Below are 23,499 nucleotides of genomic sequence, written 5' to 3'. Positions count from 1 at the left end.
AATTGTAGCAAGCGATAGTTTGTTGGTTTGGGCTTTGACTTCGTCTCAAGATTTATCAACAAGGTGGCAAGCTCTTCATCTGTGCACGGTTAAGTCTCCCCAGGTTGTTTTGCTGAAACAGTGAACGCTTACCACAGGTTTGCAAGAGTCCACCTACAAGTAAGCATTAGCCAGCTAAGATAACATTAGCTGACAAGCTAATTATCGCAGCTACTAATTGTGAATGATGCTAAATGTACTTGGGATTATTTGTGGAATTAGCATGTATCCCGCCGTTTTCTGAATACTGCCATCATATTGATATTATATTTTATCTTATTTTGGCCAGTTGTTAGCTCGCTCGTCTGTTAGACCAGAACATACATTGCACTACGTCAGATAAGTTACATTCACCTCAAACTTGAAAAATGTGGCAATTTAATGATGCCTTGCTTATCGACAAACGTTTAGTTCCTGGTAGAACATAACTTAAGACCTTTTACGAATATGTAGGATCCAGTCTTCAATTCGGCATACACCCAATACACCAGTCAGCTGTTATTTCAATAAAATGTCAACTTTTAGCATTGATTCGCCTGCTAGTCTCTCAATCTTCTTCGACCGAAATAAACCGTGGGTGGCCGTTCACAGTTCACAGTTTTATAACCGTGAACCAGTTATAAAAATTATTTTTTTTTTTTAATAAACCGCTGCTTGGTGGATTATCTATATGCCGAATTTACCAGAAAACCTGAAAGATATGTCAAATATCTTAAGTCATGTCAACATTAAACGGACAGATTTTTCTATGGAGTTTGGCGTGAGCAGAATATATCGGGCCTAAAATAATAATATATCTGAAGTTTAGTAAGGTAACTTTAAATACTCTGCTCTAATCTCCACAACTAGGTTGTTTATCATATTGTTTGTCTGAGCTGTAGGAGCAGTGTGAGCAGAATGGCCACAGACTGGTTGGGTAGTGTTGTGTCTATAAACTGCGGGCTGACCCTGGGAGTTTACCAGGGAGAAGTGGCATCTGTGGATCAGGCCCGCCAGACCATCTCACTGAGACAGCCTTACCACAATGGGATCAGGTGTCCTGTTCCTGAAGTTACTTTCAGGTAAGAAAGGTTTCAGATGATCATTGATGTGTACGTTTACCGCCTCACTAGTTGTTAAATGTGTATATTTTCCCCCTTTCCCATAGTTTCCATAAAAAAAAAACTGCGTTTGCATGTAGCCACAAATCTTGATTTGTTATTTGGTTTACTATAATATGATTTTAGGAGGGGGTGAGTGGACATGATTTTATTGGTCTGTCCCAGCCTATGGACCTAAGCACGGGGTTCCTATGCAGGAAACTATAGGGAAAGATTTTGAGAGTTTCCAGGTGTTTAAAAGTATTGGAAAACACAAAAAACATGATAAAGTTTGGAAAACCACCACATTGCAAATTGCTTGTTCTTCAGAGTGTTTGTACACCTTTATGTATCGGCAGTGTAAAAAAGGCCAGCTCCTTCCCCTATTAGGTTGCGATAGTTTGAATATCTAAAAACTAATTTACAGGCAGTATTATTAGGCTATTGCCAAAGTTGTAAAACAACCATAATACAAATATGCCACTTAGTGGATGCTTTAATCCAAAGGAACCTTGCAGTACTATGAATGCAAACATTTTTAATGTGGCTGGCCTCAGTGGGAATCAGACCCCTAACTCTGGAAGTGTTAGCGCATTGCTCTGCCCATTGAGGTATACAGGTCAAGGATTTTTTTATACTTTTCTCTGCAGACTGATAATAAATAAAATGTCTAAAAATCAAAGTCTGGAAACCTATGGAATTTTAAAATTAACAGCAATGATTATTCCAGGACATCACCACCGTGCAGTTTCAGCTCCAAGTATGTCTGTTTTTTGTTTATTTTCCCTGTAGTGCCACGGACATCAAGGAGTTGAAGTTCCTAGACATCCAGAATAGTGCCAACAAGACCAGTGTTGGTCAGGGTGCTGCGACAGAACCCAGCTCCATGCCCTCAGGACACGGTGGCCAGAATAACAGGAGCGCTCACCCTCATTCAACAAGCAACAACACTGCTCCAGTTACCATCTTACGCAGAGGTAGGTAGATGGGTGACTTAGGGTGCAATCACACCTACAGTTAATTTTTCTTAGGTCCGAACCATAGTGGAAATGCTTACTTTGTTTACAGGTTCACACTGCCCAATTACAAGTGAACCTGGGCTTATAAACATTAGCCACATGGGCTTACAAGTGTTTATTTATTGGATTCAACAACAAAACACAACCAGCAGCCTTAAGGAGAAACAGGACTGTACAGGAGACTGACATTTTCACTCTCTGATGCAGGTGCTAATCAAACCAAGAGACGACAACTGAATATGGAACATGGATGTACAGTGGAATACTAGCATTTTGACATGTGTTTTTGCAAATGTTCTAAAAATACTTGGTGGTTTGTCAGTTTTTTTTTTGGTGGGGAAAGGCCTGTGTGTTAGAGGCTTGTGTTTCTCCACTGTGAAGAAACAAACATTTCCTAGTTATCATAAAGAACAAGACTATTGTCTAAGAGTACATATTGGGGGTTTTGCACTACAGGCAAGAATTTAGCACAGTCATGGCTATACAGTACTCTTCTGTTGAAGAACGGAAAATAGATATTGTTCATCGACTGAAGGAAATGTGACACAAGACGTGACACTGTCACACATTGCCTAACTCCCCTCCTAATCCCTGGGCAATTGCCACTAAAGATGAGCCAAAAGACTAGTCACTCAACTTCACTGTTTCTTATTGTACAATAGTAACACTGGTGTGTTGTAGCCTACAATAAAAATTGCAAGTCACTGTTCACTGAAGATCAAATGAAGTAATTCCAAAATTTTCTATATTATGCAATTTGTGGGGAAAAAGTTACCAAGTGGTCATCGCTCAATGTTCAGAAATCAGATGATTGCATCCTCTAAAATGTTGCCATGTTGTAAGTGTTAAAGATAGCCAATAATAACTAATATTAAATTGTTTTACTTTCATGTCAGCAATCATTTTAACATCAGATGAGATGAACGGGAAATTGGATACGTTTTGTCCTTTGGAATGGAACTCTCCATATGCACAATGTAGATTAATAAATTCAATTGTGAATGCAGTATAGCAGTCACATTCCCCAGCCACACAGTGATGAGCTGTGGAAGTCATTATAACAGCCCACTGATTGTGAAGAATGCATCTGCATTCTACTGTCCCAGGCTGTTGCTGTAAATCAGAATGTGTTCTTAGTCAACTTTCCTGATCAGATAAGGGTTAAAAAAAAAAGTCGTTCCACTAGCGAACATCTAGTCAGCAGGAAGTCTGCCGGGACAGCTTCTGGGTCTCGTCCCGCGTCGGAACAAGGCAGCTCACTTTCACACTCAGGATTGCCAAACAATGGGAAAGTCAGAGGTCAATAGAATTGTATGACTATTGGACAATGTGTAATGTTCTTCACACTGGTTTCTAAGAATTGCCGCTGCTACCTCTCTTTTGGTGCTTCTCCTGTTTATGGAAGATACAACCTGCACAGTGTGAAATCACTCATGTTTTTTTTTTTGAGCCCAAATTTTTCAGCTAGGAGTAAGAATATGTTCATATTGTAGTCTGTATTCTTCATTTCGCACCAGCTAGGCATGCAGCTCCCCTTCATATCTGGTTGAACCAGTGTCTATTCCTCCCCTCAGTGTGTCACTAGTTCCCATTAACAAGCCTGAGCATGGGACCAGGCACTGTTTTGCTACTACTCCCCCAAGATTCCCATAGCGTGCTAAAGGCTTGTACCAAAGTTCCTCTTTACAATATGTGTGTGACTAAGATCAATAAACATTCCCCCTCCCTCACTGCGTCTGCTCCTAAAGAGGAGGTTATGCAAAGCCTGGCTTACGTGCCTCAGTGCCCTCCTGTCCTCCCTCTCCCCGTCTCCTCCCCCTCCCCCCGCTCCTGCTCAGCACAGGAAACCAGCCCTCCCCCCGACAGGAAGCCATGTTGTCCCAGTGTGCTCGGAAGGCTGAGGCGATATCAATTGTGGAAGCACTGTTTACCTTTGACTTTTTATTTTAATCTCCAGCTCTTGGGCCGGTGGCCAGGGAGCTAATGCCCAAATTGCATGGGGCCAAAGTGCTGAGTGGCTTGGGCAGGGCCGGCCCTTTCACACGCAATGCCATGCTCCCAAGAAGCCTCTGGCCACAAAGGAGGGGAGGTGGGGCTGGCCGCTGCTTATACAAGATCACGGACTACAGAAATGTTTTCTGAATATCTGCCATTAATCTTTCTGGGAGAGTAGGACGGGAATGCGGAGACTGACTGGTTTTCTGAATGATGCGTAGACCTCCCGAATTGGAGCCGAATTCATCAGACCCAAACAGACCCCATTAAAAGGGCATTTTGGAAGAAGAGCTCCTCCTCTGCCCTCATGAAAACGGTTCCCATAATCAGCATGCTACCACAGTGTAATAGATTTGTGTGCTGCCTGGTGTTTTCCCCCTGTACCATTGCTTCAGATTTTTTAAAAACCTTTATCTAGTGAAGGTTTTTGCTGGGCATGCATGCTCTTTTTCAGCACAGCCCCGCTTCACATTCATGCAGCTACGCACATTCACACCTGGGAGCTGCTCAGAGGCCGTCAGGTGTCAAGTGCCTTGCTGAAGGGCACTTGACACATCAACTGTAGTTGTTGAGGAAAGGGACAGCGTTACGGATTCCCTGCCCAGATTCTCCCAGCCGGTTCCGTGACTCAAACTAGCAGCCTTCCAGTCACAAGCTTGTTTCTCATATCTAGCATGTTACCTCAGTGTAGGGGTGAGGTCATCTGCAGCCTTGTGTTTGACCTCCCAATTTACCCTGCTTTAGCGTTGTGACTGAGCTCCCCCCACCATCCCCTCCAGCTCTCCCTTCCTCTTCTTGATTGGACGTCGGTGACACACGAAGGTGTTGTGGCTGAATGACAGTGGTTTCCTCCTGTCACTTTAGCCTAGAATATGATTACATTTCCCCCCCCTGTAGCCATGTGATGACGGGTCTCACACGCTGTCACAGTCAGGCTCCTGTTTATCATCACCTCCTTGTCCATCTCAACTAAATTATCGTTCCTTGAAAGCATTGGTCAACAGTACCGCTACAGGAATAAATGGAAACTATCCCAAACAAGTTTTGGAAGTGTCATGGAAATTTGTTCCATATCAAATGTTTATTGACAAGCTTATCTGATGGGAGATGTAGTCACTTTGAAGAAATTATAAATCACACATTTTCTGATCACATGGTTTGTCACAGTTCAGTACTGTGTTTTATTGTTGTTTATTTATTTAGCTGTGCAATTTGAACATGACTCATACCTCAGTTTGAAATCTATCCGGCCTTGTTCCCTGTAAGTTTGTCTAAACTGCAATGATGACTGTAGTGCAGCGTCTTCCTGTGTATCTCACTGCTTGTTATTCATTAGCCTGCTTTACTTGGAAACCTGCCCAGTTCATTCAGACTTCTGATTCCCTGCATGACAAAACACTTCCTTGTAAATAATGACATTGTTGGCCAGTTGTGCTAAAGGCTGTAGCTTTTATCCCTGTCCACACAGTTTAACATACCACCCCCACCCCCCCCCCCACCCTGGACTTACTCATGATTTAGGGGAAAATTAGGCAAATTATTTAGAATTTCACATTTCACATCACTTTTAGTGGTGGTAACACTGTTGATGCCCCACTGCTGAATGAATGCAGAGGAAACGCGGCTCAGTCATCAGTCCTGTCTGTCACCTCAGGCTGGTTGTAAGGCCATATATTGTGACATTGAGGTAGGTCTCAAATCGGCTCGTGATTGGTTAGCGCCTTTGTATCAACACCAGTGTACTGTGACTGAGTGTCCCAGTGTCTTGCGTGAGAGAGCCCAAAGTACCTTAGCTGTCACAGTGACATTAGCGTGCGACTGTGCCTCTCTGTCTCCTGGTTAGCGTGAGAGCTCAGCATGGTTGGGGTTGAAGGCCAGGTTTTTCCAGTTTTTTTTGTTCTCATCTTGGTTCATTTTGTTTTTTTGTTTGTGCGTGCATGTATGTAAACTTTGTGGAGTACCGTGCAGTCGTTCATTGTATATTTTTTGTGTCAGTGGTGTCACTTAGTTTGTCGTAATTTGAAACTGCTAACTGCCGGTACTTAATGTGTATGGATCACGCATTACAACATTTATGTGTAGTGTGACAGAACCCATAGCTTATTTCAGTGCTGGTCCTGCAAAGAGATGATTACTGAGGAAAGCAGAGCTGATAGATGGGAGGCACTCTGGGAAATGTATGCATTTTAGTCTTGAGACGAAAGGGGTCCTTGATAGTGCTCCAGAATAGTTAAACTGTATTATTCTTTAATTTGCTAGAAGTTATCCCTTGGGAGAAAATAATATAAGAATGACTATTCTGAGGTTCTCAGGATACGTTTTGTCCTTTGGAATGGAACTCTCCATATGCACAATGTAGATTAATAAATTAAATTGTGAATGCAGTATAGCAGTCACATTCCCCAGTCACACAGTGATGAGCTGTGGAAGTCATCATAACAACACACTGATTGTTATCAGAGGTTTCACTCTCTTCACTGTTATCTATACTAAATCATATCTAACAGTAAAAATCTCTTCAATGGGATCCTTGGAACAAAATCTTACCAAATAGGCGTCTATGGCATTACATATCTATTTAGGGGGTACTTGACATGAAAAAGTATGGGAACCAGTTAGAGATAGCAGTTAGAGGTATGGACTTATTCGGTTCTAATCCTGGACCGGCTGAGAAAATCTGAGCAGGGAAAGCGAGTGTGACTCTCGGGCAAGTGAATGGAACGTGAGAACACTCGGCAAATTGTCCTTACCCGATCTGTCCAGTGCTGGTCCGATGTCATAGGGATACACAACGAGAGCCAATCAGGGAGCTTAGCCATTCGTTGTCAAGCTAATTGGAAAAGTTGACAAATGTATTGAACTTACCTGAAATCTCCAACACTTCAACAGTCACCACCCATTCAGTTTCCTTCTTCAAGACATCTTTATAGAAGAGATGCTGTGGGTCGGACAGAATCCGCCTGCTCTGCACTTCTGTGATAAGATGTTCCTCGTCCATGTTGATTTAGTAAAGGAGAGCATGTGGGAACCTGTGAAAACAGTTTGGAGGTGCGACATGGTCGCGCAAATAGAGACAGCATAACTGTCTTTTCACTGGAACAAGAAGTCAGTGATGTATTCGTTGAAGCACGGCTTTGGTTAGGACAGGATGATTGAAATGAATGCATGCAATTCACTCACATCCCTTTATGTTAGGTGTGAAACAGGTGTGAAACGTTTGCCAATCCCTCAACAACTACATTCAAGGTGCCCTAGAGGAGGAACCTTGAATTGCCCCAGTGAAGCTGCTTAGTGGTCAATAGTAAAAAGCTGTGGTTGTAATGGGCAGCTCCCAGGTATGAATTTGTAGAACTGGTTGAATGTGAGCAGTATGATGCTGATAAATAGCCTGCATGCTCAGTCAACCTTCCCTGGACAAATAAGGGCTGGAAAAGGGGAATATTATGTTCTTCCATCTGATTGTCGAGGCTGTGTTTCAAATGTCTCAATTCAGTTTGTGTTGGAACAGATACACCGTGACTTGAAGGAGCACAGATGCGCTGTGTCATAGGTGCAATGAATTATGGTCATTCTATAAACCGCTTTTGCCGCTTGGCAGCATTAAGTCTGGATTGTTTGAAAATTATATTGGCAAGAATTATCAGCATCATGCATCTCAGCACCTGAAAAAACAAGCAAAAGAATTACCTGGGTGGGCCGCCCACACTGGAGTTGCATTTAAAGTCATTGTGAAATACCAGATAAATACTCAACAGTGACAGTATAACAGATAATTTAAATATTTATGCACTAACTCAAAGTTCTACCATTACTAGAACTATATTGCTTGATGGAATACCATTCAATTAGAATTATTCTCAAATCATTACTGATCATAAATAAAAGATTTCTTGAACATTTACATTCTTTTGTTTATTGCAGTGGTGTGTTATCGTGTTGCGTTGTGCCTAACAAAGCCTCTTGCAGCTGTTTCAGAAATAACTGTAACGCATAGCCTCTCATGGCTTTTTGCTTTATTTGGTGTTAAACGTCTTAACTCCTCTATCATGCCTCGTCCTGCTCTGTGTTCCCCAGCACCCGCAGGTGTGTCTAACAGCAGAGGGCCGACACAGGCCACACCAAAGAAAAACGCTGTGAGGAATGGCGGTGCTGGAGGCCCGATGAGGCCTAAGGATGACGAGTGCTTCGGAGACGGGACCGACGAGGGCCTGGACACCGACTTTGACTTCGAGGGGAACCTGGCTCTGTTCGACAAGGCCGCCGTTTTCTCCCAGATCGATGGGGGCGTTCGCCACGGCAACAGGGCACGCCCCCGCAGCACGCCAAACGAAAGGACGCCTTCGCGCTACCGCCACGACGAGAATATCCTGGAGGGCAAGCCTGTCGTGTACCGGCAGATAACGGTGCCCCAGCACGGGGGCAAAGAGTATTGTACCGGTGAGGATGAAATGCATGTGCACACACAGACTTAGACACACACACACTCACATTCACACATGCTTTAGAGAGCTGGGGCCTCATTTATACATAATGTTCTCTGACCTTGATTCCATAATACAGTGTTGTCAATGAACATGCTAGATAACAAATGAAAATTCTATCTAAAGCATTCATAGCTAGGACAGTGATAGAATTGGTTGGTTGTGAGTACAATACTTGCGTGTAAAAACCTTCTACATATGAAGCCCCCTAAATTTTGACTGTCTGCCTACAGCCTTGTCTGACAAGACATTGTATACCGACCCAAAAATAGGCCTCAAAACAAACAGAGCAAGAGAGATATCACTCCAGTCATCTAACAGTGTGGATATTTTTGGTGATGCCCATCGGTCTGCGATGAAGAGATATGGCGTTTGGTGGGGGGGTCGGGGGTGGGGGTGGGGGGGCTCAGTGCAGGGCAAAGCAGGAGAGAGGTGACTGCCTCTCTCCCTGCCTCTCCCTGTAATTTGTAATCACTGCTGCCTCTCCCTCAGGACGGACACACCCATCCATGTACTCATAGCCTGCAGTGCACAAACTCTCTCCATTCATGCATAGTTGTCCTGTGCCTCTTCACTATTCAGTTCAGTACCAGTGGTGGTTGGGTGGAGGGGTGGAGGGTCACTTTTTTTTTTTGGTTCCCAGTTTGGTCCCAGTTAAGGTTATTTTGCTGGTTGTTGTGCTAAAATGGTTTGCATTATTTACTAGGATAGAATGCAGTGAAAATGAATGGTCAAATATTGTTTCTACATATGAAGAATTCATTTCTAAAACCCCATATAGCGTGCAAAATAGGCTTTCATAGGTTTTCAAATTTTCTTGCCGTTCGCAGGACAAAGCTCGTCATTTCGCTGTTGCTAGCAGTGGTGATGTACTGTATCTCTCCCGTGCTAAAAAGCGTGCCCCAGCACGAGTGGGACTATAGATCACTATGCATTATCAAAACACACCTGATGTTCCCACTTGGTTGGAAACCTGTTTCCAAGATACATTTTTCCTGCTGAGGTCTCTATATAAAAGGAGACTGGTGTTGTACCAGTCATTACAAAAAGCGTTATCAACGACCCAACAAACACACATAGCCTGGGTCTTATAGAGGTGCCCCCGAGCACCTAATGAACTAGGTATTCTGGGGAATGGGTCTTGGACACCAGAATTGTGTCCATCATCATGTATCATGGACGTACTTCATTGAAACCCAGACGACATACACGCTCTCACCCACCGCCTTTTCCTATAACATTTAAGCCAGTTTTCTTTGTAGGCAGCGGCGCTCAACTTAATTTAATTTCACATGGGATAGTTACTTCATATCCTGAGTCGTGGGAAATGTCTGGGCCCTGCTGCCAACTATTCTTCCAACTTGAGACAATATCAAGTCTCTCCACAGGACATTTTCTGCTTGAGCATGTCAGTTGTGAGGATATGAAGTTTGTTTTGGACAGAATTCATTTCTCCCACCGTGTATCAACTTACACCAGGAATAGAATCTGCCTACCTTAGTGAGTGTTACAACACTGTCTTTCCCCTCTGATAGTGGGAACTAAGCTTCTGTGTCCGACAGGCACCTATAGTTATTTATTTATTTATTTATTTTTAAGTTTGCATCGCTAAATAGATGCTTGGAGGAAGCGCTGGTTGCAGCTCTTGTGTCTAACCTACTATTGAAAGGTTATTTGTGGCACTCTTGCTAAAAGTTTAAATATTTTTAATTTCTTGCACTCGATACTCTGACCGTTAAATCATGCTGAGCTCTTGGTGCTGTAAGGAATGTGCTGTAGTACCTTTTTCTGTTGAAAATGCTGAAGCCTGCGCTACGAAGAGGTTCACAGTGGACACAAGCTGTTTCTCCCATAGGGCAGAGGGCAGGCTGACTGGGATTGTACCCTCCTGGTTACTGTTTAGCACGGAGGTGACTTTTGATCCCCCTTCCTCACGCTATGTGGCGACAGGCCCGCAGACATGATGAACCCGTCCTTTCTCACACTTCACCACACTCTAGGACTGTGTGTGTTACATAACTGGTTAATAGACACAAGATAAGTAAATCGCACGCTAGCCCAGGCCCTGGAGTCCAAGGTGTGAGTGGAATGACTTGGTCTTACTATTACTCCACTCCATATGAACTGGAGCAATAAAGGGGTGGTGGGGGTGTGTGTGTGTGTGTGTGTGTGTGGGGGGGGGGGGTAAGTGGCTCATGGCAACTAATCAAATCTGGTTCCAGTTTTGTGTTGAGAGTGAGATAAGGCGGAATGGTCGGCAAGTGGACATGCAAAACGATTTCTCTATCAACTATTAACTCTATATATTAAGTCATTCTAGGCATTCTAGGCTGACGGTAGACAGCACGGGAATTTCAGCTGTTTATTCCCTAGGCTACGTCTTCCACATGGGCTGGCATGACTTTCTAATCAGCCATTCGGTGTCTGCAAGGCGACAGGCCGGGTATAGTGGTGACGGTGCATCTAGCATTGCCAGTCGGGACAGGCCAACCTTGGTGACATGGCAGAGCCCGACAGGAGCAGCTGTCTGCCTTTCGGAAGCCGCGTCAAGCCTCCTTCTCTTACGGGACGGGCAGATCTGCTTCCCAGGGCTGTCATCTTAATCCCCATCCTCCGCACTCTGTAATTAGAGTGCCGCCCTGCAGCCTTTACATAAACAGCACCTCTCAAGCAGGAACAAACCGCAGTGCTGTTGACCTGGAATCTGTGCCCGTAAACAGATAAATCAACAATACCAGAGACAAGAATGATGAAAGAAAAACAAAAGTGCCCAGCTGTACGGTTAGGATCGCCATAATCCACTGGTAGAGGGGTTAGACAGACCTGTTTCTATAGACCATTGTTTATTCTACAGGTTAGTCCTTGTAAGTTTAGTTCTGCCATTGTCTTGCCTTCCTGTGGTGTGATTGGCACCAGCAGTGCACTCAAATCTCTTCAGTGCAAACAAGCCAGGCCACAGCACAAATCCTAGGCTAGACAACTGTCAGTAGCTGGTGTTCCTCCAAGTTTTCTTGTATTTTCAATATATTTGAATATCACAAAAAAAATGTATGCTTGCTTGGGGCGGAATGGCTCTTTGTCAAGTGAAGTGATACATAGTGAATGGTTCAGGTTCATTGCACAATAGATACCTACAGAAGCTCAAGCTTCATCAACAGAAAATCCAAGGAAAAAGACGTCACAGTACTGGACACACTGTTTGATTGACAGGTGATCTCTGTGAAGTGCAGTGCAGAAACACCACAGCAATGAGCGCTGAGCACCAAAGATGTTGCCAGAATAAAATTTGAAAAGGATTTTGCAGTTTATCACATTATTCTTTATTGAAGGGGTACAGAGATTATGCAGTGGTCCATCGGGCCATAACACAGCACAGTACAGTTCACCACAGTTCAACTCTACGGGGGAGGAACAGCCTTGTGTAACCCTTGCCTCCCTGCCTAGAACCCCCCCCCCCCCCCCCACACACACACACACACACACCCTCCCCCCCCATCCCAGCTCCAGTCTTAATCACACATGGCCCGCATCCAGCCAGCGTGTATTGCTTTCAGTCCCGTCGTTCCCCTTGTCATGCTTGAAGGATTGCTTCCAGCTCAGTTTATTTTACTGCTGCTGCGTGCTCCTGGCTACCCAGTTGAGCAGGTTGAGTGTAGCGTGTGTGTTTGCACCACATCGCGGAGTGGGTGTGTGTATGCGTGAATGCATGTGTGTGAGAGAGAGTGAACAGTGACGAGGTGGGGCAGGAGGAGATGGAGAGGGGTGGTGGAGGTGGTAGCGGCAATTTCAGCAGGGAGTTATTAAGAAGTGCACCTGGTGGGATGGTTGAGAAGCAATTAGTGCATAGTAGTGCGTACTCCCACTTCCTCTGAGCTTGGCACTCTAGGCAGCAGTTTGCATGACAAGAGGCAGTTGACTTTTCTTGCGCTTATCGCTCGCGTGAGGATTGGCACGTCCTGGATTTTTCTTGCCCACTTGTAACATATTACCTGTCTTTGTGCGGTGCCAATAAAAGAATAGTGGGAGGGGAGCAGAGCCAGCCAAAAGATAAGCAAGCATTTCAGTCAGGCAGGGCATCAATCACTGTCTGTGTTTACATGAATCGCCCTGTGTGTGAGAGTGTGTGTGTGGCTGGATGTGTGTGTGGGTTGTGTGGTCATATGTGCGTGCCACCTTGTGTGTGTTGCATGCTGAGGTGTGTGAGTGAACCACCGTGTGTTGTGGGCTGAGGTATGTGCTAGTTTGTGCCTGTATCTGCGTGCGTGCATGCATCTGTGTGTGTATATGTGTGTGTGTGTGTGTGTGTGTGTGTGTGTGAGAGTGTGAATGCGTGCACTCCAATGAGGCCACCAAGTCCTCAGCTGCCAGGCCAGAGATCTGTAGGAGGCCATTAAGGACTTAACTGCCTCCCAGCAGCTTTATTTATCAAAGGGATCCTGAGCTGCGCAGTTCCCCCAGCTTGACTTTGATTACCCCCTCTAATGTGCCACAGGCAATAGACAGGTTGGGATTAGCACAGGCTCTTTAAAGGGTTCCACGCACTTTAGTTTATTTAGTTTGCACAGAACATTGAAATGAAGTGCTAAAAAAATTTATGTGATACAGTGATTAAAAAAATCCCCCGAAGAGGGGGAAAATTATGACCAAGTTGGTTGGTTTGGTTTAAAAAAAACAAAAGAAAATAATAAGGAGCTCATAAAAACATCTTCCCTCAAAAGAAACAAGATGACAAGCATAGACACAACCGAATGGGGTAACATTCATAGGTGAAGTGAGGGTGTGATAGTGAGTGGGAGGGTGTGTGTGTATGCTAGAAATCATAGCTTCCTCAAAGCCCCAAAGAAGTCAATGATGTTGCCTTGGCAGTCAGGAGTAACTGAGTTTGAATTTATTAAAGAGTCATGTTGGGTCACTGAAGTGGCCTGACCCACATGGAATTACTGACCTATTGATACCTGACCTCCGTGTAGAACATTCTCGATTACAGAAGCCAAAAGCAATTATGTGAAGTAGCCATTGGTGCAGTGTACCGCATGTTAAGCTTCCTCTGATAAAATAGGTTAACCCTTCTCTTAATAGCAGACTAGACCAGAGCTACTCAAAGTAGGATCTGATGGCCACAATTGTCCTCCACAAAATTTTCTTAGGCCATCCAAAAGGCTCCAGAGATATTATTAGATTTAGTAGATATTACATTAGATATTAGATTATTAGATATTATTAGATTGATCCAGGGAAAAATCACCTGAGCACGCTCACTGCTTTGCAGCACCACCTCGTGCACATTCATACACTTCCACACATCCACACTCTCGGACTCTCTGACCACGACCCAGTCAAACCAAAGCATAACAATGACTCTGTATCAAACAGGCTCCTGATTGGCTGTTATGCTGCGTATAAACATCTGTTTCTCCACTACCTGGGTGCCTAACGTTAGTGGAAACTTCATGTTACTCCCATGTTGCGACACATAGGAGGTGTGAGGCAGCAAAAAAATGAAAATGAAATTAAAAAAAAAAAAAATCCATTGTTCCATCCAATCCATCCATCTTTATTGAATGTTTCACACAGTACATGATTCTATACAGAAAATAGAATTGAAAACAGGTAGGGTGACATATTTCTATGAAAAATGTATATTAAATATTTTGGTCAGTAAAACTTACTCTTGGCAGGTAAATTTATTTTGTTTACCAGCCATTGGCAAGTGAGCCAAAAAAAGTTCATTTCAGACACTGACTGGAATACACAGTTCAGCCTAGTCACTGCTGTGCCTCCCCCATGTTTAGTCCCCCCTTTAGTCTCTCAGCACTAGCTGTTGGGATACAGGTGCAGGTGTTCATGTGTATATATGATGTTTGTCCCTTTTTTGTCACGCCAGCCTATGTTTTGACTGAGATAGCGGTCGATGTGGGGGGCCCGGCCCGGCCCAGCCCCGTCTCGGAGCTAAGGGTTCGGGGTTGATCGGGAGCGATGAGATGGTGCGTGTGAACCCGGGGCCCACGGGGAATAGGCGTCTCACTGTGGCTGCCTCATGTTTGTCATGTTTTGTAAAGGCTGCCAATCTCTCCTTTGTTGCGGCTGACAGCAGTGACAAACAGGAGAGGAAATGGAGAATCTTCCGTGATGGGAATGAGATCAGGTCAGGGGGAGGAAGAGCTTTTCCCAGGGGAATGGGCTCCTCGCGTGAGGATCTGTGTTGCTTATACATAAACTACCGCCTCCTGAGAACCTGGGGGGGTGTTCATCTGTAGGCCGATGTTTGTCCTCATCCTGGAGGTCAGGCTTCTGTGTTTTACTACTTCTCCAGCTGTTGTTTTCCAAGGTGCACTGATGAAGATATATTGCAGAATGACACTACACTGATGAAGATATATGACCAAATCGGTTGTATTTTAGAAATATGGCCTTTTGTGTGAGTTAGTTTCTGGAACTTATCAGACCGTTTCAAAGCTTTTTTTTTTTATGCCATTTTAAGGAAAACAGAAATATTCTCTTAAGGTGAGCAATGTAGGAATGTAGGAATATGAATGTATTTTGGATTTTCTTCAGCTTTTTCAGGATTTCTTGAAGGTGAAGTAAAGAAAGTACGAACCCTCAGCTCAACCCTGCATTCCCAATCACATCCCTAATATTTTAATATTAATATTTTTCCACTTCTTCTCCTATTCCTCCTTTTTGCCCTCCTCATTCCTCTCTCTCCCTATCTTTCGCGCTGCCATCCATCTGACCCCATGTTTTTCTCTCTGCAGACTCGGGCCTGGTGGTTCCCAGTGTGTCCTATGAGCTCCACAAGCGTCTGCTGGCGGCTGCAGAGCGTCAGGGCCTCTCCCTGGAGCGCAGGCTGGAGATGACCGGGGTTTGTTCCAGTCAGATGGCTCTCACTCTGCTGGGCGGACCCAACAGGTGAGCACTGCCTCTATAGCTATCGAATCATATGGTCATTTTATCATATTAGTTGTAGTGTAGAATAATGTTCTACACTACAACTAATATTACAATGTATGTAGTAAAAATGTAGTAATTTTTGACATGTAATGTAACAGCAATTATGTGAGTAGTGAAATTGAGAGAAATGACTTCCAATTGAATCTCCTCAGAATGGACTATATACAGTATCTTTTAATAGCATTTATGGATATAATTTTTGTTGAGATGAAATCTAATCCCTTGCCATTTAAAACATTCAAAAAGTAGTTAATTGTCTTAGTAGGGCAGTATAGATCATACAAGGACACTAGTGTCATGCCTATACAATCTGAGTGGGCATGTGCAAACTTCAGATATTTAATATCAGACACTCTCAAAAATGTTCATGATGATTTTAATTGTGTAATAGATCATACCTCAGTAATGCACCCCTGTAGCACCTTCCTCATGTTTTTAGTTCGACTACCACCAGAGTTGGCACCATGAAAATGTAGCTATCGTCAATAACTGTGTTAACATGCTGTCTATTGATTTGCAAACATGTATTCATGATTGTATGAATTTGTGACCCTTGAGACATTTGGGGTGCACTACACCCTTCTCCGAGGAGTTATACAAACAGACCTTTTGTCCGAGCTGTTCTGTCCAATTTTTTGTTTTCAGGTTGTGTTTATCCCGTTTCCGTGGCAACCATCTTTACTACTGTGTTTCTACATGCGTGAGATGCTATTAACCTTGACCCCCCTCGGGGGTTTTTACTCTGTAAAGCACAACTGCGAACCGTCGCACGGCAGGTCAAGAACGTCCGAACAGACTGAGCATTTCCTCTTTTCTATATCACCTTAGGATGTTTTTCTAAGTAGTTTTGCAGTAATAAAGGGTTTTTTGCACACTCACTATAGATTTTTCCCACATCGACAGATGCACTGCATTGATATGAGTCTTATTCCACGTAATACTCACAAACCACCGACCTGAATTACACGGAGTGCTGATACAGGCAGCCCTGTTTGGTATTGTTTAACTCCGCCTTTATGAGCTGTGTAGTTTTTTAAGATCAAAGAACCACAGCGCCTGGTCTCGTATAACAAACGGGTTTATTGTCTTCACAGATCCTTTTATCATTGCACCACTATAATACTTCTGTGTCTCAAATCTTCAGACTGGAGCTGCCGTGAGCTCAGATCAAGTTATATTTTGTTATGTAATACCAGGACTGTACACACTAGATACCATACTGCAGTTTCACTGTCTTTACCAGTGATGGGCAACAGGCGGACATCAGGCCCCCACACTTAAATCGAGCCCCCAAATAAATGTCTTGTCTGTACAGTATGTGCTCTTTACTGTGATTATGGGTAAGATGGTTATTTAATAATTTTATTTATTAATTTATTTTATTAATTTATTTAATTAATGTACGAGGCTCAGCCAAGTACCAACTTCTGCATCACCAAAGTACCCATAATCACAGTGAAGAATATCCTGTTGGGTATTATGGCTTTTATACAGCAGTTACTGATGCGTGTGATTTGTCTGAAACGTTTTTTACAAAGTGCTGTACATACATTAGAATGAAAAACTGGAGGAGGTGATTGCTAACTAGCTTCCTGGTTACCACATTTTTGGTAAAGCATGGCTAGCTGTACCTTTTTTGGAATTAGCAGCACAGTTGGAACACATCTTTGAAGAGAAGTCCTGCTGTACCTGCTGTATAATAAACGACAAGGCGTTAACTTTGTTAAACTGGCATTTCAGGGCTCTGATCAACCACCAATATGCATGTAGGCTATTTTTGATTATTAGAATGACAAACTTATCTTCCCTTTAAACTTGGTCTATATCACTGTTTGATGAAACCAGACATTACTGGAATTCTAGGAAGTGACCTTTTCCCTGTCTTACCTAACCTCTTTTTGCCTGTTATCACCTAAACCATGTCTTATTTCTAGGAATATTACAGATAAGTAGTTACAACTGTGGAATACTTTCAGGGTAATGGTGCATAAAAGAAGGTGGAAAAGGACAATGTCCACATGCTGGGGAGATGATTTTTAAATAGATCATTGCAAGCATCAGAAATCTTACATTACCAGACTTCCGAGGACTTACTGAACATTATTGAAGCTTTTTATTGAGTTAATTATAATAATTAACCGTCTCTTAACTGAAAGGTCACAGGTTTGATCCCTGCAAAAGCCACTGTGTCCATCAACAGCCATGTGTCATGCTGAAGACTCTGCACTCGGCATCTCATGTTCTATATTGCTCATCCATGCTCTATATTACATCAATTCCCAGGCTCACACCGAAGAACGTCCACCAGAGGCCCACGGTGGCCCTGCTGTGCGGGCCCCACGTCCAGGGGGCCCAGGGCATCAGCTGTGGCCGACACTTGGCCAACCACGAGGTGGAGGTCATCCTGTTCCTGCCCAACTTCGTCAAGATGCAGGAGTCCGTCACCAACGAGCTCAACCTCTACAGCAAGACCAACAGCAAGCAGGTGGCCAGCATCAAAGGTAGCACTCGCCAACAGAGATAATAGTTACATGTCCAATTTTTACCTTCCTCTGCCAGTTCCAGCACCATTTTTGATTTTTTTTTTTAAATACCTCACATTTTTGGCTTTGTGGAGCATTCAAAATCTGATCTGATTTGTATATTTTAGCTAGTTTTCTGTTAAAAAGTTGTAGTGCACAGTGCACACCATATTTCTGAAAAATGTATTTCTGAAAGTTACACCTCAGTAATTTTAGACAATAATATCACAACAGATTTATCTTATGTGGATTATTCATTCAAATCACTGGCATGCAATGTAAACATTGTTCTGTAAAACTAATCCTGTCTGGACAGGGTTTGACGTGACTAACTCTCTAGGGGCACAGGAATATTTTACCCCTCTTGTCTTGGGAATGTGGCCTTCACCCTTGTACTCTTTATTATTGGCTGCTTACAACATTGGTGATCTAGGAATTAAATCTTCTACTGTCACACTCATTGTAAGTCATTCTGAATAAGAGCCTCGGGCAAATGTGCAAAATGTAATTACACAGGTATAAAGGGCCTAGCTAGGTGTGTGGGCTGATATCTATCCAAACTTGATAGACTGTATGTAAACATGATTCAGATTGACAATCAGTGCAAGGATCAGTCAGTGTCCTGTTGGAACAGACCCACACTGAGACAATGTTGCCCTCTAGTGGAGTTGCACCATGTAAAATCAGCCTGGCTTGTACCTGAAAGCTCAAGCTCTCCAATATTTCAGAAGCACTCTACTAGCTCTGAGCAATTTGCAGTTTAATCCCTGTAAAATTCCAGAGAAATGAACCAAATGTGAGCCACACCACTCTTGACTTCAGATGCTGCATTATGGATGGCTTATGTATTCCGGTGGTGTCCAACCATGTGCCATGGAGGGCCAAAAGTGTGCAGGGTTTCCTTCCAACCAAACACCAGAGCAGCTGATTTCACACATTAGCACACCTTCAAGCAGAGAGGGAGCAACTAATGAGTGAAAACACCTGGTGTAGTCTTTGATTGGAAGAAAAACCTGCATACTCTTGGCCCTCCATAGCGTGTGATTGGACACCACTGATGTTATTCCAACTGCTCACTATTTAGCACATGGTGTCTGTGAAGTCTGGAGTCATAGGGATATGTTACACCTTTTATTATGTTTTCCCTGCACACACTAGCTGTCAGGATGGCGCGGTGGTCTGAGGCAGCAAGGCTTCGGGTCTTTGAATGGAGGCGTGGATTTCAATCCCATTTCTGTCTGAAGATTCCAGACTTCTTACTGTTTAGTAGTTAGGTCATTTCTGCGTTCCGTTTAGTGGGTAGTCAAGTAGTGTATATTACTTATTCCTTTTATTTGGGAAAGAGTTCGGTCTTTACTCCTGCCGGCTATTTAGTAGGTAGTATGTACTATAAGTTTTCAGACATAGCCTGTGGCACCAGCACCACTAGGGTCCTGGGTTCCATTTCCACCAGGATCAATTCCACCAAAAATGTATCCACTTGTGGCATTATGAGGCAACTTTGGATCAGTGTGTCCACCAATTGTATGTTATTCTTTTCTTCCCCTCTTCTATGTCCCAGACCTGCCTGCGAGCCCCGTCGACCTGGTCATCAACTGCCTGGACTGCCATGAGAACCCACTGCTGAGGGAGCAGTCCTGGTACCAGTCAGCCGCTGACTGGGCCAACCAGAACCGGGCCCCGGTCCTCAGCATCGACCCTCCAGTCAGCGGGCAGCACCAGGCCATCGAGGCGAAGTGGACCCTCTCTTTAGGCCTGCCCCTGCCTTTGGCTGAGAGCGAGGGCCGGGTCTACCTCTGTGACATTGGCATTCCTAAGCTGGTGTTCCAAGAAGTTGGCATCAGCTACCACTCACCCTTTGGATGTAAATTTGTCATCCCTCTGCACTCGGCATAGCAGGGCACCCACTGGCTCCACGACCCCAAAGCAGGGGCCCGTTCGGACTGCACTTCAGCACAATAGAACAATAGGAGGGAACGGTATGTTTCCCCACAAGGGGTATCAGGCGCCATTGTGTGAGTGGCAATAGTTGGAGAGCAACAACAAGGCCAGAACAACGCTCAGTGAGAAAATGTACACAACTATTGGACAAGCTTGAAGCCATCATCTGAAAGACCGAATTGTGTTAGCGGTGTAGGTTTTTCCTCTTTCCTATTGGAAACTCCCCGGGGTGGGGGGGTCCTCTATGTGTTGCGTGCGACACCTCTTGTTTTTGAAAGGGAAAGGTTTCCTGTTCTTTTGGGTGTTTTGATAAGGGCTCTGTGTTGCTCTCGCTCGCCCGGCGTGAATATGTTTACAAAATGCTGACCACTGTGAGTCTCTATCTTTGACCTCTGACCCCGTGGCCAGTCAGAGGGCCAGAGACACAGTTCCTGTTTCCTCCTTTGGATCGCGTGTGGAGACTGGTCCTGACCCAGCGACCCCGAGCACAGCTCAGCCTAAAGCTGAGTGCCAACCCAAATCTGTCATTCATCTGCCCCATAGTGGATTTCCATGTCCGGCGTCTTTCAATGTTATGCGATTGTCTTGCTAACCCAAAGGGGTGCCTTTTGGCTAGTAATGGTTGTAGCAATTTTTGCTGAAAAAGTTACATTATCATTAAGTATATATTTGTTTTTTTGTTTTTTCAATACGCCTCAGGAAAAATGTGTGAATTTGTCTGTTGAAGAAAAAATGGGAAAAAGTTAGATTTACATTTATCTGATTGCACCCTTTTTCTGCACTGTTGGGTGTCTGGAATTTAAAAAACACTGACACTGAAACTGAAAACAGTTTTCTGTAGCTCCTCTGGAAGGCCTAGAGATTAGGCAGCATTTCGAAGCACACATACCTAGGAGCACAAAATATCTTGGTACATGTTCATTTCCAGTGATCTTAAATCTAATTCATTTCGACATAGATTAGATTCAGCCACTCTGTCTGAAATAACCACTGAATTCCCTCATCTTTGTTCAGCATAGTGATCTTGTTGCATGAAAACTTTCCATCAGTGAACTTTTCAGGAACTAAAAAAAACAGCCTTATTTTTAGATTGGCAACTACGCATTTTTGAAATTATACGATGGGTTTTCAAAGGATTGTTAAGCCCAAGGGTCATACAGTTCTTTTTCAACCTCTAGAGGAGCATGTAGTCCTTCAAGTAAAAACATGAATATTACCAAATGTACCAAATATGACAGCTTTGATTGGGTTTGCAGGGTTCTTATTTCAATAAGTAATTTGTGGTCTGAGCTCAAGCCTGATATGCACTGTGATTACAGTAAGACATGCAATTTCCTGGGAAATCAGGATGGTCTTGAAAATTGGATCCTCAAATGTACCTCACCCAACAGCATTCTGTAAACACATCCGTGATTGCCAGTCCTTTTGCTCATGAGCTACCCACGATGTCTGAATTAGGTTTGAAAATGAATGAATGACTTCCAAACATGCTTGCCAATCTTGGCTTTGTCATGGCCTGGATCAGACATCCCATGATGGGAGTTTTGGGGAATTGGTTAGGTATTATGTTTCAGCCCCATTCTCCCAGAGCACAAGTCATTATTTTTGCACTTACTGCCTATTTTGAGCTCTTATAATGAACAACGAAATCATTTTAGAGGATGTAATCACCTATATGCATTATAACATTGAGCAATGAGCCTTTTGGATGAAATCCTTCAATTGTGTGTGCTATTTGCTGGATGCTTTTATACACACCATCTGACAGCACCATGAGTGCAAACACTGTCATCATAGGTGACCCCAGTGGGAGGCGAGCGCCTTACCAGTGTTATCGCCATGCTTTACCTATTGAGCTACACTGGGCTGTAATTGTTTGATGCCTCAATTTGCAGACTCTTATTTTCAGTTCTATGAGATAAAGCTTAGGGATTCATCTCTACAATTTGTGTGACCGCTACTCTACATTTCTGTAATTTACTGACCTTTTTAGACTTTTCTCCATACTCCTCACTTTATCCCTCTGGTACAGGAGATCACTAGCATTTGTCCTTTGTTATTTTCTTGTTGCTCACACTTAACCCTCTGTTTATTGGCCAAGGTTTAATGGTCTCCGCTGATGCTGCACAATAATGGCCTATGACAAAACTTTCTGACTTCATATCTGTATGTTGAGCTACCACTTAATACATTTTTGCTGTCCATAGTGTGCATGCATGCCATGTGTGCTGTGCCTTAATTGGATGAGGAACTGATGAGTGATATGTCATTTAAAGTTTGTTCCTGAGATTTGTGAACAAAACTAAAGTTGTCTATATCCTAGATTTTCTAATTCCTCAGTGGGTTACACATGGTAAGCATCACATCTGTTGCAATGCAAACTACATTGTTCATGTACAGCAACTGCACAATAGAAGATTCTGTTACGCAGTGGAGGGCTGCTGATGGCAACACTAGTTCCAAAGGTTGTCCACCAGGTGGCACTGCGGGGTGTCTCAGTCTACAGGGCTTGTGGATGTAAATCATATCATGGAAGTGGTGCAAATCATATTCATCTGTATAAGACACTGCGAAGTTACTGGGAAATGACCTTTACATACTTCTTAATCTGTTACATTTTGCTTTGAACTACTGTATATCTTTATATTTTTCCTTTGTCTGCATTTGTTTTACCCAGGACTTTCTGTTAATTGATGTCATTATGAAAAATACATAACTTAATTGTTTTCAGCATAATGGAGAATTGATCATAGTAATTTTCAGCTGTAGATTATGTTTATAAGTGAATCTGTGACCAATGAGCCACTAATGTAAAAAAAGGAAAAAAAAGAAAAAAAAATTGGCTGCACTTCTGATGCGCCCATGTGGGTCGAGGCCAGAGGCTTCCTCAGGGTTGATGAACCTGTTGTTAATTATCCAGCCATGGAAAGCTTACCTGGCGAGTGTATGTTTACACTTCATTATAGCACAAAACCAAGCAGGTTTATAAGCTATAAGTAACTTACTTAAGGTATTAAAACATTTGCAAGAGTATGCTTTGCTTGTTTTTTCTTCATTACATCCCAAATGAACCTGACATGAGTATTTCTTCTGCCAGTAGCTTAGAGGTAAAATCAGATTTACTTTGTTTGCCAAGTAGGTACAATACATGTACAGAAACCTGCCGGCTTACAGGGACCAAGTGTGTCAGTGTGTACTATTACCTTTTCAGCTGTCAGTATGCCTCTACCAATGCCACTGAGACAAATTATTATACAACCATTTGCAATAGTAGCCCACGTGAATCATTTTTCTTGGTGGTGCTAGAATGTTTGTAAAGTCACCAATGGTCATGAGAGACAAAACAAAGACTGTAATGTTATCATGTCTTTCTCCCTGACAAAATTAAGAAAATGTCCAATTTCCATGCGGTGGCAGACTACTGGAAAAGATTGTTTTGTACAGTATGTGAAGCATTGGGAGCCCCCAGGTT

General features: G+C 43.4%; 1 protein-coding gene across 1 annotated transcript; it reads left to right on the top strand.

The window, feature by feature from the left end:
* LOC139910152 (enhancer of mRNA-decapping protein 3-like) lies at positions 1 to 23,058 on the top strand. Its single transcript, XM_071897374.2, has 7 exons — positions 1 to 159; positions 921 to 1,100; positions 1,911 to 2,095; positions 8,207 to 8,569; positions 15,369 to 15,522; positions 17,848 to 18,065; positions 19,648 to 23,058. The coding sequence occupies exons 2-7, from the start codon at positions 937 to 939 to the stop codon at positions 19,980 to 19,982; spliced, it is 1,419 nt and encodes a 472-aa protein (XP_071753475.1). The 5' UTR covers positions 1 to 159; positions 921 to 936; the 3' UTR covers positions 19,983 to 23,058.
* The last annotated feature ends 441 nt before the right edge of the window (positions 23,059 to 23,499 follow it).

The sequence above is a fragment of the Centroberyx gerrardi genome, chromosome 1 (genome assembly GCF_048128805.1).
Source record: "Centroberyx gerrardi isolate f3 chromosome 1, fCenGer3.hap1.cur.20231027, whole genome shotgun sequence".
NCBI classification, from domain to species: domain Eukaryota; kingdom Metazoa; phylum Chordata; class Actinopteri; order Beryciformes; family Berycidae; genus Centroberyx; species Centroberyx gerrardi.
The sequence above is the reverse complement of the archived record's forward strand: the minus strand, read 5'-3'. Positions and strand labels throughout refer to the sequence as shown.